Raw genomic sequence first — 23,547 nt, 5'->3', positions numbered from 1 at the left:
TTTAGGAGTCCAATTCTTCTTCCTTCCAATCACCTAAGGATCCTTTAACAAAGGTGTGTCCAGCAAGGCACAGGCAGTTTAGAAATAGAAATTCTGAATTGTCTTAACCTTGTCAGGCGTTAGAATTACAGAAATTCAGAATTTTCATGATGAGGATCTCTCCTATCTTGTAGTTTCTCTAGTATCTTCTAGTTTCTAATCAGCCTGTCGATCTTCGTCAGAAGTCTTTTTGTCGTTAGCTTCTTTATCATTTACTGTTCGACACAAATTGTTAGAATATGCTTAATTTCACAAAAAATGCTTCAATTTTATATTGAAATATAAATTTTGATTTAAAATTTTTTATTCTATTATGTAATTTAATATACAAATAATATGAAATTACTATAATGTAATGAATATTTATTTTGTGGTATTGTTTTTTGAACTTAAAAATATATCAATACAATTTTGTTTTTGTAAACTACATAATTAAAAATTTAAAAATTATCGGTAATTTTAAAAATCGATTTTAAAATCTTTTCTTAATATTTCTTATACATATAAACATAGCTGGGACAATAAAAATATTTTTTTTTTTTTTTTAACTATAAAAAAGAAAAATTTTAGCCCAGTGGGTAATTTTCAAAAGTCAAATTAATTATAATATGAATAATATAAAATAACTATAATATATTATATTCTTAAAAGTGGTACCCGTATTGCCTGATATGAATACAAACAATTTTATTACTATATATAAAGCTCGAATACTAACTAATACAAGAAAATTAAAAGATTGCATGCAATGGCGGAAAGAATTGTAAAAACATTAAAGTAAATTATTGAGTAAAATCAATCATCCATAATAAATAAACTATTAAATTTCGCATTATCATCCACCACCAACACAACGCCACTGTCAATACCAACAAAATCACTGGCTGCATTACCAGCCGGAGTTTGTTCTAAAACAACATTTCTAATCGCATCTGGCATGTCGTCGAAACCGCCACTACTCAAGGCACTACCCTCAATAGACGTGGCATTCTCCGTTTCGATGAGCTCGAGACTGTTACTATTGCTGCACAGCAACTCTGTTGCCAAATCCACAAACAAACTGTCACCTGCATTCACATTCGCTTCAACGCCGGTTTTCTCTAATGACATCAGATTCTCCTCCGTAGCGCTTTTCTTATGCACCTCACTTTCGTGTTTGCGCAATTGCGTTGCTTTCTTGAATTGTTTATCACAAATAATGCACTTGTAGGGATTCTCACCCGAGTGTATGCGCATATGCACGAGCATATTGTTCTTTTTGGTAAAAGCCAGTTGACAAATGCTACACACATGCGGTGTTATGCCTTCGTGTATCATGCGATGCTCCTTGAGATGGCCTTGCTGACGAAACGAGAGCAGGCAGTGTTCGCACTGATATGGGCGCGCATCGTCGTGTATGCGCTCGTGCGTAATCAGTGCGGCCATGGTGCGGAAGGCCTTATCGCACGCTTCACATTTATGCGGCCGTTCTTGTGTGTGTATGCGCATATGCATTTTGTGGGTGAAATGATGTTTGGATTCCTTGCCGCAGTAGTGGCAGTAGAAGAGCTTTTTGCTTTTAGCGCCAGCAGCAGCAGCCTCAGCACGCTTCGCTGGTTTCGGACTATCATTTGTTGAATTTAGATGAGAATTTATGTGGGTTTTCAATGCGTTTATCGAATTGAAACTGTAATCAAGGCAAATACAATTAATTACGATTTAATCAAATCGGAGTTATATTTACTTACCGTTTCGAACACTGTTCGCACTGCAGATCACCATCCATTGTATGTTTGGTCATGTGTATCTTGAGCACATCAGTACGTCCGAAAACCAGCCCGCAAATATCGCATATATAACCCACTTTATCGTGTACTGTACGTATATGGCGCATTAAATTGCAACGTGTTTGATAAGTACGTTCACAGTGCGGACATTGCAGTTTTACTTTATTCTCATGCGACTGTAGATGCCTTTCCAAGCGGCTACGTAGCGGAAACCACTTATCACATAGCTCGCAGTGGAAACGCTTTTCCCCGTGAGTTTTGATATGTTCACGATATTCGGTAGGTGTACACAATTGCAAGTCGCAAGTTGAGCAGGTGTATGAGCATATCTTGAAAAAAGTAAATATGTTATTAAAATTCAAAACACTCAAAACTTTTAAGTACTCACCTCCTTCCCTGTACCCGCATTATTATGTGCTCCACTGTCTTCATCTATTATCGTTTCGATGAACTCATTTTCATGCATTTTAACCGTTTCATTTTCAAGGTACGTTTCACTACCGTCAATAGCATTGCATTCTTCTTTCATAAAGTGCATTTGACAGTCATCTATATTGATGGCCTCGTCAATATCCTCAACGGATTCTTCATATACAATATCTGTTTGGTCGTCTATGCACTTATCCGCATTCAAATCTTCTTCGTCTGAAGATATTATCTCTTCTATAAAGTCCGTATCTTGATATTCATGTGAATTCAGCGCTTCGCATACAACTTCACCCGTAAATGGCACTGGCGTTGAATCATCATCAATAACTTCAATAATATCATCCTCCTCATGAACTTCGTGTATCTCATTACTTAAAATGTCCAAACATTCCTCCGTCGGCACTTCTCCATCGTTAAATTCATCCGTGTACGTTTCAATATCCAATTGTATACGCTTCTCTGCAATTACCTGCTGTCTTTCAGTTATTTCTTTTAATGTCTCGTTTTCTATTGGCACAATGCGTTTCTGCATAAATACACCGCGCTTCTGCAAATCCAATCGGAGACGCTCTTCATCTGTTAATTCAGGCACGTTGTCGTCATCTAATATTTCCACAATGTTCTGATGCTCTTCAATTTCCATACTTAGGCTTGTGGACGCAATTACCTCCTGTGTGTGCTCTTCATCGCCGAATAAGCAATCCGTTTCTTTCGTTGTAGTTGAAATATTGATATTTATTTCTGAAATCAGGCTTTTATGTGTGATTAGATCAGTCGTTTGTACAAATTCATCTACATCATGCGCACTAAATTCATCTAGAATATCAATTGTTGTACTATTGGTGGATTGTGGTTGCATTTCCTGTCGCAAGCGCTTTTCAGTTTCTTCACTTTGTTTACGCAACTGGTAGGAAAAACGCAAACCAGTCTCACATTGTGCGCAAATATGTTTTGGTAAGTAGTCATTTTCGTTTATCTGTAATTAAAGATATAATTTTGTTTAAATATAGAAGCAAATAATAGTATTTATAGTCTTTACTGTAATGTTCGCGCAAACTGTTAGTAGTTCCGTCAGTTGCTCATTCTCCTGAAAACATTTGAGGCTCTCGGCACCACCACAAATGCGGCATACTTCCATATTTTCTTAATAAATTTATATTGAATTCGAATTATTTGTTTAAAATTTGTTTATAAAAGGTTTGTTTACTTGAGAAAATCCAACAACATGATAATAGTGGCACAGCTGTTCACGTTGCCAACTACTAATCGATGAAGAGAATTATCGATAACAGTGTAGTGGTGAAAACAATTCAATGTTGAACTTTAATTACATTTAGTACAATTTATATTGAATAGAAATGAAATAAAACACAAGTTTTGATTTTTTTTAATTTAATTAACGTAATGAATATGCCAAACTGTGTTACAATACAAAATATATACTTTTTCAATTAAATTTTTTTCCTTAATAGCTATCTGTGATAATTGCTGCTGATTGTAGGTCACTTCAAGTAGCTTGTGTTATAAAGAGGTGTGTAATGCAGTGTAGAAAGTCCCGCCAAAAACGTTATGATCCGTTACAAATAAATGTTATTTAATGTAGTGTTATGTTTTATATAATAAAGTGTAGAAAAGTTCATCGTGAAAACATGCTTTCATGAAAAGCGAAATAAATTAAGCGGTAAGTGAATTTATATTTTATTTCACATATTTTTGCACAAAAATAATTGTGTAAAAAATGTATGCCTTTAACGCATACTCCATTATGTATTTCGAGCTCTCGCCACGGTATGTGTCTTGAATGATTTGGCATTATGCAAAGCACTATGTTTCCTTAACTCTTCTATGCTATAGAATGTGGCGTCACACAATTCGCATTGGAAGGATTCATTCGAGTCAGTGTGTTCATTTAATGTATGCGTTTGTAAGTCCTCACTGGTGGCAAAGCAAAGTTCGCATATTTTACACACGAAATCAGTCTCAACGGATAGCTCATGTGTAGTCAAATGTCGCAGTAGATTTTTTCTAAAAAAATGAGTAAAATTAGTTAAAATTATAATACACTTATGCTTTTCAATTACTCACTTAATTGCAAAGCATTTAAAACATTTTCGACATTGAAATTTCTTGGCGCGACTCGGCTCCAAAGCAGAAGTCGTCATTAAATCGACCACATGTGCCGCTGAGCCAATATCATCGGTACTCTCCGTGCCGGTTTCACCCATAAAGTCATTTGCTTTGTCTTGAGGCAGATCATCATCTATATATTCGAAATTCTCTTCGGTATCACGGTTAGCGCATGACATGGCCGAATCGACGCGCACATAGTCGTTTAAATGTTTCTTCATATGCTCTTGCAGCAGAATTTTATCACCAAACACTTCTTTGCAGATGGCGCATGTTGTTAACTCCATATTACCATGTTGTGACTTGATTGTATGCCGTTTAAGAATGTGGGTCTGTTAGTGCGAAAAGTTGTATTATAAATTACTATAAAATTAAATTGCACTGTGTACTTTACCTTAAGTCCATCCTTTTGCCGGAAGAGTGCACCGCATTTTTCGCAAGGAAATGGTTTATCACCGGTGTGTCGGCGGATGTGAAATACCAGACTTTTACATTGCGTAAATCCTCTGTGACACACATCACATTGGTATGGCTTCTCACCGGTGTGTGTGTACATGTGTTGCTTCAATGATACATTCTGTGTGAAGCTCTTACTGCATACAGTGCACTGAAAGGGTCTATTGCCTTCATGTGTTGCCATATGACGCGTTAGATTTGTTTTAGTGCTAAAGTCACGATTACACTTTAAACATAAGAAGCGCTTTGAAGTATTCAAACTATCGCCTTTTTTCGTTGGTTTAGCACTCGGACCACGGACGTGGGTTTTCGTCTGGTATTTACGTGTTTTACTTTTAGTATCTCTTTCAGCCGCTTGTGTTTGTAGTTGTGTTGAGGTGCCAACACTTCGTTCCTCATCTAGATTATCTTCGACCATCGATTTCATTTCGATGTCTTGTTCATCCAATAGCTCTTCATCACCATCATAGAAACTCAATTCTTTGGCTGTTGTAGTTTTATCGTTTATATCATCTTTATCATCTAGAAACTCGCCATCTTCTTCCTCAAGCATTGCTTGATATTCCTTAAGAAATCCTCCACTACTTTGTGGTTGCGGTTCCTCTGCGCCAAGACTGCTACGGGTATCGTCACTAGGTTGCAGGTTTTCTTCCAATATTTCCAATTCTGTTTGCGACTCTTCATCAGTGTATTCAAGTATTTGTATTTCATGTTCGGAGGAAGTCTCCTTCGGTTCTTCAATATCACACTTTGTGATATCCTCTAGATTATCTTCTAATTCAACTTGTATATCGGACTCAAATGCTTCGTAACTTTTCATTTCTTTTTCTACACTTTCTCTATTCACATTGAGTTTCATTTTCTTTTCTTGTATTGATGTCTCACTTAATGTAGACCTTGTAGTCGTTACTAACCTTTGACCAACATTGTTTTCAGTTTTTCCTATAGCTTTTTTTCTGACATTAGTTTTAGCGCTATTAGTTAGCTCGGTGGAAGAAACTGCGCTTTCATCTTTTTGTGTCGAAACTTCTGCTGTTTTTTTGTCGACATTCTCTTCATCGAGTATGTTTGCCAAGAGATCATCATCATCGTCCTCATCCTCGTTGTTATTCGATTTTCCATTAGTGTTATTTGTTACTAATTGAAAATCTTTACTAATTTTTTGAAGAAATGCTTTCAAGTTTTTCTCCGAGTCGTGCGCTGACTTAACAAAATCGTAGGATACGCGAAGACGTTTCAAGCATTTATTACAAATTAATGAGGGCATATCATCACTTGCAACGAGCTGTAAAATGAGACGAGAAGGCAAAATAAAACTTAGAAATTTTGTTATATTAATTACTCGTATTTGCAATAACATGTAGCAATCATTCCTCCCACTAAGTGTAGAAATAAATTGTTTTCAACAAAACCATTTAATAACAACCAATTAAAGCAGCTGGTGATTCAATCATGGATAAGAAAATTAATTGACCTCTGTGATCCAATTGTTTATTCAACTTGCAAGACAAACACATAGACAACACATATTTAAATAAGTTCAATTTATTGTTAATCTTTATAATGTATGTATGTATGTACATTTGACGACGCGCTTCAAAGTATGCTGTTCACCTCTTATGGCCTTTTTGCATTTCACTTCTTATCTGGCACAGTTTGCGCAATCCAACTTAAATAAGGTGCATTGCCTGCTTCAATGGGCAAGGCTATAACCTCAGCGACACTGTAAGAATGGTTCTCGCGTACAAACTTGATTACTTCGTCCATGCGGCTCGTTCTTGTCTTGATCATCATTAAATATTCGTTATCTTCATTAACTTTTCCCTCCCACATGTAAATTGACTGTATGTGTGGTATTATGTTAACGCAAGCGGCTAGTTTCTTCTCCACCAAACCCTGTGCTAGCTTTTTGGCTAACTTATCATCTGGTGTTGTTACAAATGCCACCGAACTGCTGCCGGCAGTATAGGAATCTTCAGTGGCAGTGTCACTCATGTCTTTACAACTGGTAGTTAAGGTGCTACTACACGTTTTTGCTTGTCCCGTTGCAGTGGCGTTTAAAATATTCACAGCAGCAACGAAGGTCACGAACAATTTGCGTGAAGTAAAAAGAGCTGGCGTATAGCGTTGGGAAAGCACTGCTCGTATGTATGATTGCATTTAAAATGCTACGAATACACAAAGTCCAGCTTAAAATAACGCTTTAAATAGCTAATTTAAGCCGGTGTTTTTGTTTATGTTTACTAGATTGATTTTGCGATTATACTGACGTTTGTGTTTCGTAGCAGAGCAGCTATTTATAGACACATATTTACATGTTTAGCTATACAAATATAGCCTTGGTTGAAGTAATCAATTGGATTCGATCATAATGCAAAAATTTATTTAGATTCGAAAATATATATGTATATATTTGTTTAAATATATATGAAACTGATATTTATCACACTTCAAATACTTTTATCGTTATAGTAAATAACATAAACCGGGTACATTCGTGTATTCACTTATTTGAACGACCCTGTTGTCACTAGTAAAAGAGTTCTCTTCGCGGCCATCTTCTCTAGTACCATCGACAATTCACGTACTAGAATAGGCAGTTAAATATACAAATTATTTACCTTCAAACGCGTTGTAAACATAAACTTTTCGCACAATTCCTCATTATCCAAGAGTGATACGCCATCGTCCGGTTTCATACAAACACGGCAAATACTTATATTAACACGAAAATTCATTACTTTTGTGGAGTTTTTAGTCAAACGCTGTTGAAATAGCTGAAATTAAGTGCTAGTCTCAAAACGAACGACAGCTAATGAAACAACAACAAACTAAATGATTTGCCAACACTAAACTCCATTGGCGTTGCCAATACATGTTTAAAACCAACTAATGTAATTCTTTACGTGATTTGTTTTATAGTTTTGCAATAAACTGAAGTTCATTAAATAATGCTGAGAAAATTTAAAATTTAAGTTAAATAATCTACAAAAATATATATTGCTTTGTTATTTCTTTATAACTGCTAAACAAAAAAATTACTTAGTAAAAATCAAACTAAAATCTGGCAATATGTATCAAATGGCAACTGTCACTTGGCAAATTGTCATTTGCGAAAGAAAAATAAATAATACAGATGGAAATATACTTGGTGGATAGGAAAAGAAAGTACTATACTAAAAAGGAGGTGTCAGAAATCGAAATCCAATTTGTTGACACAGCGATTCTGGTGCCAATTTAATTAATAAAAGTATACGTTCTTACTGCGTCATAGTGTAAATAAAAAAGTGTTAAATAATAACCAGACAATAACGTCGCCTTTGCGCTTTGCAAGCATCAGCGAAAAGATGCCAACGAATAACACCAGTTCCAATTTCAAGACTTTCAAAGTGGTGCTACTAGGCGAAGGTTGTGTTGGCAAAACCTCTATTGTTTTACGTTATGTTGAAGATAAATTTAATCCACAACACATAAGCACCTTGCAAGCTTCATTTCTAACAAAGAAACTAACGCTAGAGGATGGCAGCCGCGCACATCTTAACATCTGGGATACGGCTGGTCAGGAACGTTTTCATGCGCTCGGACCTATCTATTATCGTGGATCACATGGTGCCATACTTGTCTATGATATTACCGATGAAGATTCCTTTCAAAAGGTAAAAAACTGGGTGAAAGAACTGAAACGTATGCTGGGTGCTGAAATCGTTATAACAATTGTGGGCAACAAAACGGATTTAGATGCACAGCGCACAGTGCCACAAGATGTGGCATTGGAGTACACCGAAAGTGTGGGTGCACACTATTTCGAGACATCTGCCAAAGCCAATGAAGGCATCGAGGAGCTGTTCACTACGCTTACACAATTAATGATGCAGCGTCATGCTCAGCGCGAACAAGAGAATAGTTCGTTGCGTCTGATGCAGGGTGGACGTACGTCACAGCGTTTAATTGTTGAGGATGACTCACAGGATGGTGATGAAGATAGCGGACAAACGTCTACAACGAATCGGTCATGTTGTGGTGCTGGCTAAAATAGTGGGAGGTTTATTTAATTAAATTCAGCACACCCAAACTGCAAGGAAGGTACTTGTTAAAGAGGACGGGTGGCAATAGTAGCGTAATTATGTTAATGAGTATGTGTAAATGCAAATGATGAGAAAATGGAGAAAAAACAAATAAATACTACGACGACGTAGACAACGCCAACGCCGCTGCAGCCGCCGCTAGATTAAATTGTGATAAACTTATTGTAAAATATAAATTAATTAATTAATTTTTTTTTCGTCATAAAAAACGCTCTTAAAATGTATGCTTATCTAAACATGTAATTCCATACACACTCTTCTATTCTACTGTCGAACAAAAACTAAAAGTTTATTTTTTTTACTTCTACTAAATGCTATAACTGAGCTAATAGCTAACTACACGCTGATTTCGATATATTTAAAGTTTGTTATTTTTTTAAATATGCATTTTGTTATTATATTGTATAATACAATTAAAGTTCTCTGCTTCAAATGGCAGCAAAGAAATTCCAAAAGACTTGAAACAATGGATATTTTTATTTATCATAAAAAAGGCATACACTTTTCGCTAAAAAGTATGGCATTAAATATGAATCATGCTACGCTTTTGAATTAAGAAACGAATCTCTACGCTTATCTAATTCTTATCAGTGTCGTAAATATGTGTTTGTGCTGTGTATATGCGAGATGTTTGCAACCTGCACAACAACAAGCGTTCGAGTGCTTGAAATATCGAGTTGGGTTTTTCAAGTATATATATATATTTTATAGATATAAATAAGTCGACGGGTTTTCTTTATTTGCACTCACTTGGAGTTGTATGTTGAGTACTCTTTGTGTTTGAAAATAAATACGTGGGATAATACTTACTTTTCTCGAAGCGTACAAATTGCTTATGTTGCATTATTTCACTTTTATGTAAGCATTTGATGTGTTATGAATAAAACACATATATTTTGCAGAGTCTACAAAAATATCGTATATTTGTATAATCAAATTTCATTATCAAATTGTTACTGTCTTCACCCTCAAACAGTATTCACTTATTAAATATTATAAAAATATGCAAATTCTTTTCTTTTTTCTAACAGCTACACTTATCATTATGAAAAAATATATATGTATGTATGTATATTTAATTCAACTTTTATGTTAAATATAAAAATTGAAAGACTCAAAAGCGAACATTTGAATAAAGTTAAGATATACTAAATTTCAAAAACTTAACACTAAATATATAATTCTCATTTATACATTAAAGAAATGCATAATTTTATATTATATATACCAGATCATAAACTAATTTACACATATTTTAGCAACTTTATGTTGGCGAAATGCTGCTTCATTTTTCATATTTCGAGTTGTGATCATTGATTTTTTGTTATTGTTGTTATTAGCTTGCTTTTCTCTCGTGATTTGTCTCTACTTTGTTATAGCTTTTTAATTGGAATTTTAGAAAAATGTCTACTTAATCACAGAACTACTACATTAGATTGTCGTTTTTTTTCCTTATTCCTTGCTTATTCGATTTCAGCCAGTTTTGTTGTTAATTAGCTTTTCTTTTCTATTACACTTACTCCTCACACACCTTATTTCATGTGTTTCGAGAGTTTGGTGTTTGACGGTTCCACTTGTTTGGCAAATTCAGTCATAACTTCCTTGTAGATGGCAGGATCCAAATTGCGTCCCAACATATAGATGAGCCACCAATCACCAATGTCCAGTTTGCGTGAGAGCGAACGACAGATCTCCATTGGCAACATACGATTGCGTGCATTGAGTAAACGTGGTCGGAATTTGGGCATGAAAATGATGCAGGCACTGTAGCAAAAGAAAAAAAAAACAAAAAAGTTAGTTGAAATAGTTAAAAAAAAAATTTAGTTGAAATAGTTAAAAAAAAAAAATTTAGTTAAAAAAAAAATTGAAAAATTTTATATGTTGAAACTCACCGGAAGATCAGCAAGCCGATCAACAGCACCATCAGTATCATGTACCAGAACCAAATGAATACATAAGTCTTCTCGTTGACAATATTCAACGGCAATATGCATAACGAATCGTGCTTCTGCAGCGAACCGGAAGCACCATATTTATGGAAGATACACTTGGTGACACGTGGAAAGATGTAGACCATCGGATCGATACGCTGCTCCTGTGGCACGTCCGATAGCTGCATGATGCGTGTGCCATATGAGAGGAATTCACCGTCGAAGAAGCGATTCATCAAATACATTTGTATGACGATATTGATGAAGCAGAGCGCTTCGCAGGCCCAATAGCGCAAGGCATACAGTTTGTGGCGCTAAATATAACGGTAAAAAATTAAATTAAAGGTTTAATATATATTTAAAAGACCTGAAATTACCTTCACATGCTTGATTAGATAGTCCAGTAGCGCATCACGCTTTGCCTCCTTTTCCTCACGCGTGCAAATCGTTAGATTTAGACCCATAACGATCATGCGCATCAGTCCACCTTCGAACTTATCCCACAAGAACTTTGGTGTATAACAAGCGATCGCCTAAAAGTATGCAAGGAAAATTAGGAAATTAATATTTTAGTCGATTTGAAGGCGTAAGCTTATCACTAGTCAATATTTGTAAACGATCGCGCTTTGAACTTGATTACAAATATGTTTCTTATCTTTCGTGGTCAGTATTATTTACTTATATTATATTTAAAGTCACACATAAGCCGATCACATGCGCTGACATCGTGCAGCTAGTTTTGAAATGAAATGCGTCTCATTGATCGCAAACGATCGTGTTCAATTGCTTGTCGCTTGTTGCAGCAACCACAAACCACATTTGTCGCATACAATTGCAGCACTTGCTAAGCACCCCTCTTATAAAGAGCTACCAGTGACAGTCTCCTTAAGACTGCTGTGTTTAAGAATACCAGTGCCGAAGGCGTTTAATAGCGGTCATTGATCTTGCCATGTTTAGTTCGTGAAATTTTCAGGTCAAACACTTTTTTGAAATTTGCTTTTGATTACTTTTATGGCATTGATTTCGTGATTCTATTTTTCTCGTCAACACTTTTTGGAAGCAATTAAAATCGGAGCATGCAGCGCATGTCTGGCTGTCAGTCTGTCCAATTTGTCGGGTTTCAACATGCACGCCAAAGACAATGTTTTTTTGTTTTTTGGCAGTGAGTGCCACATAAATCTGGCTCTTGTCTCAAATTCGTGTGTTCATGAGTGTACAATTTGTTTTGTTTTTGTGGTTTCTTTCTATTATTTTTAACTATATTTAATTAAAATTATTTCTATTTTAGGTGTCGTTGTTTCGTCTCTTATTGTTTGGCAATTAGAATATTCTGCGGTGTGTCCTACTTAGAAATCGGAATGTGGAACTTTGGTTTACATTTTGGGAATGTCGAAAGAGCTCATTTCTCACTGAGGCTGGAAATTTAGAAATTGCTTAGGAAGGAGCTGTCGTTTGAGCGGTTTGTAGTCTATCATTTGTGTTGTTGTAGTGGTATAAGACATTCACGTGAACCCGTCTGCCGAGGGAACCCTTCTTTCTTTTGCTTTATGATGATGTAACTGAAAATCAATCAATTACGAATTGTTGGAGTTGTAAGATTATTGGATCTGTCACGGTTGGTGAGGAATTTAGTCCTATCATGGTAGAAGCAAGATTGTGAGATCCTTCGAACTATAAAATTTCCTCCCTTTCTATCGAGCTAATTTATGTCAAAGAAGTCCTCAACTTGGGATGGAAATACTCGGAAAGACAGATATATAACTCGAACTTCTATCACTCGAACTCTTGAATTGGCAAAAGAAGTCAATTTTCATAGAAATTACCTTCCGTAACTCGAAAGTCTCTCAAACTAGAATTTTTTTTTGTGGATTATGGTGATTCGAGTTAGGGAAGTTCATCTATATATCGATGGGAATATTGTGGAGAAATATTCCTGAAACTTTTTTGCTTTGGAAGATCAACCTTTTGGTAGAATATGTAAGATAATGGTTTCACAAAACCACACTGGTCTCTAAAATAACATTTCTTACAAAAAGTAAAGATTTAATCCAGCATTTATCTCTATTGTGTATCTTGAAACACCCTTGACTCCCAAATATTTTTACTATTTTTATATACTTCGATTTCAAAAATGTTCCAAAACTGTTTTTTAGTGTTAGCATCTTCTAGAAATCAGAGTATTTATTAAAATGAGTTCCTAGAAATAATCCGATCGTTTGTTGTACTTGTGGCGCTAAAGACAAATAATTCGTCGAAATAATAGTCGAAACACTGTCCTTGGCCAGATAAAAACCACGTTTCGGTTACTTATGTTCGCGATGGTCTTGTTAACAGCTCACTACAAGTTTTTATACCCTGAACAGGATATATTAAGTTTGTCACGAAGTTTGTAACACCCAGAAGGAAGCGTCGGAGGCCCTATAAAGTATATATATAAATGATCAGTATGTTGAACTGAGTCGATTTAGCCATGTCCGTCTGTCTGTCTGTATATATACGAACTAGTCCTTCAGTTTTTAAGATATCGTTTTGAAATTTTGCAGATGTTATTTTCTCTTCAAGAAGCTGCTAATTTGTCGGAACTGCCGATATCGGACCAATATATCATATAGTTGCATACAAACTGAACGATCGGAATCAAGGGCTTGTATGGAAAACTTCTGCCTTTTACTACATATCTTCACGAAATTTGGTGTGAGTTATTGTTCATAGAAATAATTTAATCTCCGAAAAAATTGTTCAGATCGGTTCACTATAGCATATAGCTGCCATACAAACTGAACGATCAGAATCAATGGCTTGTATGGAAAATTTTCACATTTGACGTGGTATCTTCAAGAAATTTGACATGGATTACTGCTTAAGGTAATAATATAATCTCCGAAGAAATTATTCAGATCGGTTAACTATATAACCTTAATGTTTCTAGCAAACAACCCGGCTAAAAAGCATTAGTTAAATGTTTTCTTTTTTTGTTTTACTTACTTTTTCTTACGTCTTTAGATTTGCTTAAACACATAGTTACTAAAAGAAATGCATCTGTGAAGGGTATATTAGCTTCGGTATAGGCGAAATTAACGTTTTTTCTTGTTTTTTATAAACAATAGAAAAAAAGAAAACCATTCGTACCACCTGCTTCAAGGGTGTATAAAGTCTCAGGAGTGTAAAAACCGAAAACGACAGTCTCTTATTGTATTTTTTGAAAATATTTTGCTTGTCATCTCATCCAGGGGCTATGTCTACATTTATTCTTCTAGAAAAACGTTACAACAACAACAACATTCATTGTTTTCGGTTCCAATTCCAGCCATTTTTTCTATATAAAGATATCTGGTATATTCCCAAAGATCGTCAAGCTGGAATCACATAGTATATGTGAGTCCGTTGAATTTTCAAATATTTAAAATATGCCCTGGTATCTTTCTTGAAGACTCGATAGTTATCACCACTAATTGGCATACAAGTCCGCCTAGTCAATATTTCTACCATTGTAAGCGCATTATTTTCACATTAAAAGATCACTTGTTATTATAAGCTCCTATTTAAGTTCCAAATAAACCTGCAAAGCTTCTCTCTATGTTTAAGATCACGAGAATACACTTGCCGGCGACTACACCTTAATGAATTTATTTTCGCTTCATTGCAAGATCACTTAAATTGCCATCTAAGCCAAACACAAAACCTAATTTGCCGCACAACAACAATAACAATAAAGGTGTTTTTTTGTTGTGATTAAATTGAGCACAATTGTAGTTGCCGACACACAAACAAACACGAATATACAATAGAGTGGTGTGTGGATATATTTCTTTCATTTGCGGTTTGTCGAGGCACTTTACTGCATTTCAACCGGATGATAGCCTCATTATGTAGTTTATACCTATATATGTATGTGTATATGTATGTATGTATGTTTGTAGGCGCTTAAGCAAAAAAAAAAGAACATTTTCTTCAACTTGGTTACTTATACTTAGTAAAATTTTATTATTATGTCAAATGGTCGCAGTCGAAAAATATATCTACTTGCCGAGCCACGCGTACGCACACATATTCATACTGAAATATATATATATAATTGTATATACATTCATATTTTTTCTATAAAGCGTGTACGCTGTGAATTTCGGAGTCACTGTACGCACTCAATTAAACTCAATTGATATGAAATTGAAACTTTTTTGTTGGAATAAAGCGTTTAAGTAACTATTGTAAAGCAAGCGCAGAAGCTGCTGAAGCCACCACACAAATCTTTGTCGTTATAAGTATGTATGTGTGTAATCTGGAGACGTACAGGTCGTCTACAGAAGACGAAATCACGAAATTATGATCATTAATTGTGCACGAAAAAAAATTTTCATATGGCATTAACAACCACTGGGGGTCTTCATGTACTTATATTGATAGCTTTTTGTTGTTGTGATGAAGCAATGTTCAGTAAAAATTGTATATATTTGAACATAAAAGTGATCAGATCAGCGTTCACCTTCAATCACCTTGGTACAATTGTGCATAACGGTACTTTCTAATTAAACTTCAATTCATTTTCATTGCTCAATTGTTTCACCTTTCATTTCGAATGATTGTGCCACATTTAAAGTTTTTTTTAGTATTTTTTTTTTCTGATCAATCAAATGTAAAATCGCTTGACAGGCATTTAAAAATGCGCATGCGCACCCGATCACACGAACAGCTGGCGCACAAATTGTTTATAATTACGGGCCATAGATTCGTTTTATGGCCTGCTTTTTACTAGCAATGTACTCTTTCAACTATTTATCTTGCGCTTATTCTTTGTCGATACATGAATTTGAATTTGAATTCGAAATTAAAGAGCTTTCATACTCATTAAAATGCTGTGCTCGTGGCCTCTTTTTTTATTTACTATTGTTATTGTGATTTTGACGCATACTCCACACAATTTGACAGCTTAAGTGAGTAGTTTCGGCGGCATTTCATACTCGGTAATGTTTGTATATAGAAATCTATATATTGCACGTGTCGAGGAGGTCAACATCATGAACGGCACAGTTGATTTTAAAATTTCCATCATTTTTTATATTTTTGGTTATTGTTTGCACGCCTATTTTCTAAACTAGCATAAATAGTTTCTATTTTTGTTTTAAGCAGATCTAATCATGTTTTCATGTTCCATAAATAGAATTTTAGATCTTGGAAATAGATAGAAATTGATGTGAGGTTAAGTCGGAGACGGTCAGAGTCCTTTTGGGGCGGACTGCTGCTCTCACGCGAAAGTAGTTGTTGTTGTAGTGGTGAAAAACATCTCACAAATAATTTTGAAGAATTACAACCGGGTTTACAGCACTTGGTGGGATAAAATACTGGGTCCATAGAACCGACTATTGTGGGAACGGCAAGTGAACGTTCTCTCTCTCTATATATTAAGTCTCAGAAAATCTACTAAGGGTTCAGCGATTCGTTGTGTTGTAACGATTATCCAGCCCTGCTGAACGATTCGATTGAATCGAGGTCATCTAAAGGGAGGCTCTGGAAGCGTGCTATTTCGTTGGGGGCGGACGAAAGGGAAAGGGGTATTAGATGAGTTGGGATTTTTGGGCAAGCAGCGAGTCGTCGTGTCATATTCTGCTACAGAAAATTTCAAGTTTTTGTTGTTTTTCTAAATTAATAAATTATAAAGAGGTCGGTGGGATATTAAAAATTCAAATTTTGCTCTCTCTGATATTTTATGATATTTTTTTTCATCTTTTCCTGTTGACCCATATTATTTAGGCAATTCTAACCTATTTTAGAGAACTTCGTTATATGCGATCGGGTTTACTTAGTAAGATTACGAAGTCCTTGTTCGGTTCTTGAAACATTTTCGTAATAGATTCTGTGTGAAATAGAATATTTATAGGTCCATGCGTTTGTTCGATCATTTAAACATTTATTTACTGCCATAGTCCAGTTCCTCGAGTCTGCAACTTGATTAGTACCCACATGCCGATCATTAAAATATATTTTTTCTCTTCTGCAAACTCGAATGCCATTCATTCGCATCAAATAAGTCATCAGACAGACAATTGCTTCGAGCCAAACTGCACTTGATTTATACACTAGAGGCGAACACATTGCTGCTGCTCAGCATGCCTTGAAACGAAAGCGCGCAGCTTGAGTTGCGCACTCCCAAATATGTTGCTGATATTTTCTAACAACTCGCCAGTGACAGCAGAAATAAGAAGAAAATGCCCACAGCAATGCGCCGACTTGCGACAATTTTTGCTTTAAAGACACACACACACACAACAACAAGCAATCACAAAAGGCAACGACAACAACAACGGTTGCAACCAATCAACGAGTTCACTTGACAGCCCATTATTGTGGCAAGATCGCCACATTTTCTTCGTTCGCTTTCACAACACTCAACGTCTGACTGACGTCTCACCCAGAAGAGAGGGGGGGAGGACGTGCGGTTGGCTGAGTCTGTTAGACACATAAATTGTTTAGCCTTAAATGGTAAAGCTTATTCTGCTGTTGCTGCCACTGATGATGTTGCTTGCTCGAGATGTTTGCAACAATTGGCATTGCTCAACGTTATTTATTACTTTATTTTCTATTTTTTTGATTTTTTTTTTTTTTCTGTTGTGACAATCACTTACCTGAAAGAAGAGTACGAAGCAGACCCATTGATAGTATGTGTAATATTTCTTGGCATCCTCATCGTCGAAATCATTGGCAACACCAGGATGTGCAACTTCACGACCGACCTGCAAGTGTGTGAAAGGGGGAGAGAGATGGGAAAATGTAATTATTTTGGTTATAAAATTGTTAAAAAAAGTACGTGATTTTTTAATTATAAACTTTTGAAGAGCTCATTTAAATTTAGTGTATTTTTGAGTTTTTTGTCTGCCCTCTTTTGCATAATAATTATTAGTTAACTAGCTCCCTTTGACTCTCTTTGACGCACCTAACTTTTTTTTCATTTTTACCCAACCTGCAATTGCTTACGCATGCGCAACGTGTCTCTAAATAGGGCACACGCTTGTTGTTGCACTTCATTTATTTTTTTCTTCTAGAAAAAATTTTTAGGCGTGGTAAAATTCATTTTTCAATAAGGAGAATTTGTTGAAAAAATTTTAAAATATTTGGGTGATTAAAGATATAATTAAAACCACAAAATTTAGTGCAGTTTTAGTGGGTTATTAAAGCTTTTAGAAATTAAAATACAAAAATGTTTCTTAGTAGTAATATACCAGCAGTTAAATGGGCTAGTTGTTGACTACTATGCAACTAGTTTGAACCAGCAACACAACTAGTCATTCAGAGGTCTTGTTTTCTTATAATTAACTCGTATTTTTGAGAGGAAAATGTATTCCAATATGTCTAATTGGAGATTTCGAACAGAAATATACTAGTTTTATACCAGTTTTGAAAAAAAAAAGTTATTTATTTTTCCAGGAAGTGTTTTATTTTTGTTTTTATCAGGTTCACCGAGTTGTCACTTAAGAAATATCGATCTATCCACGTATCTACTCGTGTTCTATTTCTAACCATATTCATAAAAAATTTAGAAATTTACTTTTAGAAATTGAAATACAAAAAGCGTTTCTTTGTAGCAATATCCCAGCAGTTAAATCGACTAGTTGTAGACTACTTTGCAACTATTTTAAAACAGCAACTCAACTAGTCATTCGGAGGTTTTGTTTTCATACAATTAACTAGTATTTTTTATACGATTATGTGTTACAATATGTCTATTTGGAGATTTCGACCAGAAATATACTAGTTTTATACCAGTTTGAAACAGAACGTTATTTATTTTTCCAGTAAAAGTTTTATTTCGGTGTTTGTCAGGTTAATTCGAATTGTTGTCGAGAAAATACTGATATGTCGTCGTACTTGTGTTCTCTTTTTAACAATCTTCATAAAAAATTGGTATAAATCTGTCCTTTCACTGACTAGTTTGGTTTGGTTTTTATTTAAGACTAGTCTTTTCCCTGATTAATTAAATGCTTCTCTGTGGGAATACTACCACTACACATTGATGTACTACGAAATGTCTATTTGGTGATTTTGGCCAGTTTTATACCAGTTTGAAACAGAAAGTTTTTTATTTTTCCAGGAAAACGTTTAATTGCTGTTCTTGTCAGGTTCACAGAATTTTTATTGCAAAAATACTGTTCTGTTGTTGGACTTGTGTTCTCTTTCTAACGATTTTCCTAAAAAATTGGTATAAATCTGTTGCTTCACTGACTAGTTCAAATTTTATTTAGAAAATTTGTATTTAAGACTAGTATTTTTCCTGACTAAGTAGATGCTTATCTGTGGTGATACTACCACTACACTTTAATCTACTACGAAATGTCTATTTGGAGACACTAGTTTTATACCAGTTTGAAAAATAGATTTACTTATACATTCAGAAATAGTTTCATTTTGTATTTTTGTCAGGTCCACCGAATTGTTATCGAAAAAATATCGATCTATCCACGTACTTGTGTTCTCTTTCTCACCATCTTTATAAACAAAATTGGTATAAATATGGTGTTTCACTGACTAATTCGATTTTTTTTAGAATATTTTAATTTAGAGTAGTCTTTTTCCTGTCTATTTTTATGCAGGGATACTACCACTGAATGGAAGAAGCACATAAGCCACTCATATACTCGTAGTATGTAATTTTATTAAAAAAAAACTCTACAATAAAAAGTACAAATCATTAAACATAATGAAAGCAAGCAAGCACTTACGGCTGTCAGCTGTGCAAATTCAAGTGAAATTTAAATCTTTATAAGCGCAAGTAACTCAAGCAAATACATACAAATATTTGTCTATATGTAAAGATGCCCATCATACTATTGAACCTAGACGCATGCGCGCCGCCACAGGTATCCAATTTCTCATTCTGCGAAGCACTTACTAAATACTTTGCGGCAGTGCGCGTTAACCAACAAAATTTTTGATTGCCGCTCGAGGGTTTCGCGTTTCCTCTTTGGAGATTTAAAACATATTAGAATAGTGCTTTGATGGTAGTCTACGTAAATACATTTTTTTGCACTTGCCTGCATTTAAAAATTGAAAAAGATGCTTTACAATACTAAACGTTGCGCGTGCGCAGTAGCTATATATACATGTATGGTTACTATAGAAATATATGCTGTGCGAAATTGAATTCTATGTAATGTCTTCCTGTGCAGACATTTCTTGTATTGTATTCACTCATTCTTCATTTATTGTTTATTTTTTATTTTTACTTTGGTTATTTCAACAAACATGCAAGAAATGCTGGCCCCCAACAAAGTTGTGCAGCTCTGCTGAGTTGTTGTTAGTGGCGGTATTATTATACATAGGGGCTTGCCAAGCTTATAGCTGTTTAAAATTCAATTCATCAGCGATACTACTGTGATTATAGTCTTCACATTCATATCCGTACATTATACGCATATAATTATTTTTATTCGCTTGTTTGTTCAACGTGTTTTTAATAATTCATAAATTGTCCATTTCTCAGAAAAATTAATTAAAAATTTATAATTATAAACCAACTGCTTTCTATTATTCATAAATTATGGCATTAAAGAAGACTTGCTTTAAAAATTAATTTTAATATTATACTAAAATAAAATCTAATCGCAGAAACCTGTCGAAGCCAATATTTAACCGCGATATTATCGATTAATTTCTATCATATATCATTCATTGTTTTAACTATCTTTGGGTAGTCAATCAAGTTCGTTTTATTTTCTATCACATGAAAGTCATTCTAATTAATTATATTGGGCCTAATCATTGAATCCGCACCGAATTCCATTTCGATACGATAAAGATGTTCAATCGAAAATTTCCATGCAATCATTGATTCCATCGATAAACTTGACATTTATCGACAAATTTGATAAATTAAATTATCTGTGCTGTTTACTTCATTTAAAAAAATTAAAACTTACCTCTCATCGCGCGAACTTAAAGTTACTTAGATGAAGGGCCCATACCTTGTTTTAGATATGAATTGTACTTTTTTTTTTGGTTTAAAACTTCAAATCAGTTTCAAACTATAAATAAAATACTTTAATTATCCAGAATATATGCTTTGTGATGCCTTCCAGTTTTGTTCTGGATTGTAGGGCCTACATATATCGTTTAACTATTGTGAAATTTCTTCCCAAAAAGTACTTAATTCCCCTAAAGCTCTTTTAGAAAATTCTTTCTCTATTTTTTGGGCAACTTTATTTCGCTTTAAGCACCTCAATTTTTTTTTTTGTTATTTTGTTTTTGTCTCTTGCCACTAAAATACCCATTTAAAATATAATTTCGTCCGTCATCAGTAATTGTTTACATAAAAAATTCTAAATATTTTCTTTCTTTTAAATTACCGCAACTCACTCGCCAACGGCAAAATTTCGACCAAAATTTTCGATTTTACGTATTCAATGATTTCAAATTTCAAGTCGGTAAGTGAGTTCACATCGATCGAAATTTTTATTTTCGATACGGTTTCAATGATTTCGAACCATTTTTCGATCGAAACGTATTCAATGATTTGGACCATTAGATTAAAAAAATGAATTTATTCAGTCTAAACGAGTTTTTCGTGAATCTGAATATTCTGACTTCATCTAGGCTCAAAATCTAGATCTACAAGGCAAAGTATCCTATTTTGAACTCTTACTTGATTCTCAGGGGTTTTCAAATCACTATGGTCCACCTGAGATGTGTTCTAGTAAAGGTTCGATCCACTGTTAATAAAAGCTTACCTCGAATTAGAACTATGACGGTACTACCATTTATTCGTAACAAATCACGGTACCAATTTAAACTTCTACTCAGTCCACGCGATAGATCATCACTTCTAGCATAGCCTTATATACCCCTCAGCGGTACAGAAATATTTATTTATGGCTCCTCTGCGAGGTTAACTAAGCAAAGTGCGAACTTCTGTAAATAGGACCTAAGATTAATATCTGTCTTGTTTTAGTCGAGATCTGTATTTATTTGGTCGTTATTTGTTCCAAATGTTTTCCACTTATTTGATTGATTGCTTAAATTACTTTGGAAGCGATCCTATTGAAACTACTCGGAAGTTGATGTCAAGATCTTTGTTGAAGGTACTACTGAAAAGTTTATGTAAAAAACGGAGTTGTCTTTGAACCCAAAACCTGTTTAAATTCTAAAGATGTCATTATTTTTGTTTTGCGAGCTGAGTCTCTATTTAGAAAAAGAGTCTCATAATATTTCAAAATTGACTGCAGCTCGAGTTTAAAGTCCAGAGATTCAGTAAGGCATTCGTGTTTTTCTATTTCACTCGGCTACGGTGAAAACTCTCTTGAGTATTAATTTAAATCAATGATCGTAAGCGAACGTAGTTCAGCTTTCGCAATCTTTGATTGTGTTCTTTATTCCCCTCACAAAACAAGCGTCTTATACTTGATATATCTGCTGTCTACTCAATAAAGAACTTAAATGCAACCATGTAGACACTTACAAGCATATGTAAACAAATATTTACACATATTTATATTTACCCACTGCTAAGTAAACACTCACTTATCTTAGTAACATACACTTGGTTATTATGAAAATAGCTTTCTGAAATGCATACAAACTTGAATGTTTAAATATGAGAACCCACCTATGCCATAGGTGATGGTAACTTAATATCATCGCGGTTAAACTAAACCCTTAACTATACGAATATAGTACTTACGTAAACTCTACTCGTCTATAGATAAGAATTTATGTATGTACATATGTATGAAATTGTAAATGATTCTCACTCACCTGTCGCTTGAATGCGTCGGGCATCGTAAATGTGCTATGAATCCAACAGAACGTATTCACCACGTGCGTCGGTATGCCGCTCACAATGCAACTGATCGGTTGACCCACAAATTGTGTGGCCGTAATGATCATACTGCAGGTGAGCAGCAAAACGGTCGTAAATGAGTTGTGCAGGCGAAAGACGGCATTGTCCGTCTGAATGGGCTGCCATTTCAAATAGGATTTTAAACCGGCTAGCAACTTATACATTTTGTTGCATTAATTATGACGTAAATGACGTAATGATGTGTGTAGAATTGTCGATATATATTTCACTCGTAGTTACTTAATTTATAGTTTATTGGCAGTTTGTTGTATGTTGTAAGTCCTTGTTTGATTTTTTCTTGCTAAAAAAAAGTAGCGCCAATTCGTAAAAGGCAGTGCGTCATCAACAAGAAAACCCAATCGTGTATATTGCTTTATGCAAAGTGCAGAAAGTCCGTAGGTCAATCGTTGTTGTTGTTATTTGAGTTGTAAAGGAAATGAATCACCAATAAAGTGCAATTATATGCTGATATGCGACGTAGAAACATCAAAGGCTGTTGCAAGTTCATATCAGCTGTAAGAAAAGAGAAGGAGAAAAAAATAATTAGAAATTGTAATAATCATTTCTAAGTTCTTAGTAATATATTAGATGCAACCTGACTTAATTTGTTATGGATTTCATAAGCACATAAGGATTTATCGATGATCTAAGGTCTAGTAGAAAGTAGCCCATATTTTTTGCTTTAGATTGAAGGTATTTTTTAGCATAAGGTTTTTTAGTTAGGTTGAATACGCACCATTTTCTGGATGACTCTTTGAAAATTAAAAAATATTTTCATAAAGTAGTTTTCCTAGAAACCAGCGTCCATATTGGAAAAAAACTAGGAAAGTCGATTTTCCAAAAACTTCTCTTGAGCCGAATTTTCCATCAGCAAAATCATTCGACATAAA

General features: G+C 34.6%; 5 protein-coding genes and 1 long non-coding RNA gene across 8 annotated transcripts in view; 2 read left to right on the top strand and 4 right to left on the bottom strand.

The window, feature by feature from the left end:
* Positions 1-595: 595 nt before the first annotated feature.
* On the bottom strand, positions 596-3,492 carry LOC128922317 (zinc finger and SCAN domain-containing protein 12-like). Its single transcript, XM_054232359.1, has 4 exons — positions 3,274-3,492; positions 2,194-3,210; positions 1,767-2,134; positions 596-1,705 (listed from the first exon to the last, which is right to left on the bottom strand). The coding sequence occupies exons 1-4, from the start codon at positions 3,370-3,372 to the stop codon at positions 835-837; spliced, it is 2,355 nt and encodes a 784-aa protein (XP_054088334.1). The 5' UTR covers positions 3,373-3,492; the 3' UTR covers positions 596-834.
* Positions 3,493-3,509: 17 nt separating this feature from the next.
* The window catches only part of LOC128922323 (uncharacterized), a 115,889-nt gene continuing 95,851 nt past the window's right edge, over positions 3,510-23,547 (top strand). The window contains exons 1-2 of one of the 2 annotated variants that reach the window (XR_008471546.1): positions 3,510-3,915; positions 12,122-12,292. This is a non-coding gene — a long non-coding RNA (uncharacterized LOC128922323). The remainder of the gene's footprint in view (positions 3,916-12,121; positions 12,293-23,547) is intronic. The other variant, XR_008471547.1, reaches the window with a different exon arrangement.
* Positions 3,909-7,611, bottom strand: LOC105212244 (zinc finger protein 436). Of its 2 annotated transcripts, none has more exons than XM_011184110.3 (4): positions 7,439-7,611; positions 4,756-6,102; positions 4,320-4,693; positions 3,909-4,259 (listed from the first exon to the last, which is right to left on the bottom strand). In XM_011184110.3, the coding sequence occupies exons 1-4, from the start codon at positions 7,553-7,555 to the stop codon at positions 3,998-4,000; spliced, it is 2,100 nt and encodes a 699-aa protein (XP_011182412.3). In that variant the 5' UTR covers positions 7,556-7,611; the 3' UTR covers positions 3,909-3,997. The 2 variants fall into 2 exon arrangements, with proteins under 2 accessions (XP_011182412.3, XP_054088335.1); XM_054232360.1 differs by lacking the exon at positions 7,439-7,611 and adding an exon at positions 7,276-7,314.
* Positions 6,344-7,123, bottom strand: LOC105212243 (protein CutA homolog). Its single transcript, XM_011184109.3, has one exon. It carries the CDS (start codon positions 6,975-6,977, stop codon positions 6,453-6,455), a length of 525 nt encoding a protein of 174 aa, XP_011182411.1. The 5' UTR covers positions 6,978-7,123; the 3' UTR covers positions 6,344-6,452.
* Positions 7,953-10,325, top strand: LOC105212245 (ras-related protein Rab-21). Its single transcript, XM_011184112.3, has one exon. The coding sequence runs from the start codon at positions 8,165-8,167 to the stop codon at positions 8,846-8,848; it is 684 nt and encodes a 227-aa protein (XP_011182414.1). The 5' UTR covers positions 7,953-8,164; the 3' UTR covers positions 8,849-10,325.
* LOC105212246 (innexin inx1) overlaps positions 10,216-23,547 on the bottom strand; it is a 26,161-nt gene continuing 12,829 nt past the window's right edge. Inside the window, exons 2-6 of the mRNA XM_011184113.3 lie at positions 22,573-23,170; positions 17,454-17,561; positions 11,211-11,366; positions 10,795-11,147; positions 10,216-10,666 (exon numbers count right to left, since the gene is read on the bottom strand). Of these exons, the coding sequence (XP_011182415.1) occupies positions 10,435-10,666; positions 10,795-11,147; positions 11,211-11,366; positions 17,454-17,561; positions 22,573-22,821 (1,098 nt within the window). The 5' untranslated portion in view covers positions 22,822-23,170 and the 3' untranslated portion in view covers positions 10,216-10,434. The remainder of the gene's footprint in view (positions 10,667-10,794; positions 11,148-11,210; positions 11,367-17,453; positions 17,562-22,572; positions 23,171-23,547) is intronic.

Source organism: Zeugodacus cucurbitae, chromosome 5 (assembly GCF_028554725.1).
Source record: "Zeugodacus cucurbitae isolate PBARC_wt_2022May chromosome 5, idZeuCucr1.2, whole genome shotgun sequence".
NCBI lineage: Eukaryota > Metazoa > Arthropoda > Insecta > Diptera > Tephritidae > Zeugodacus > Zeugodacus cucurbitae.
The sequence above is the reverse complement of the archived record's forward strand: the minus strand, read 5'-3'. Positions and strand labels throughout refer to the sequence as shown.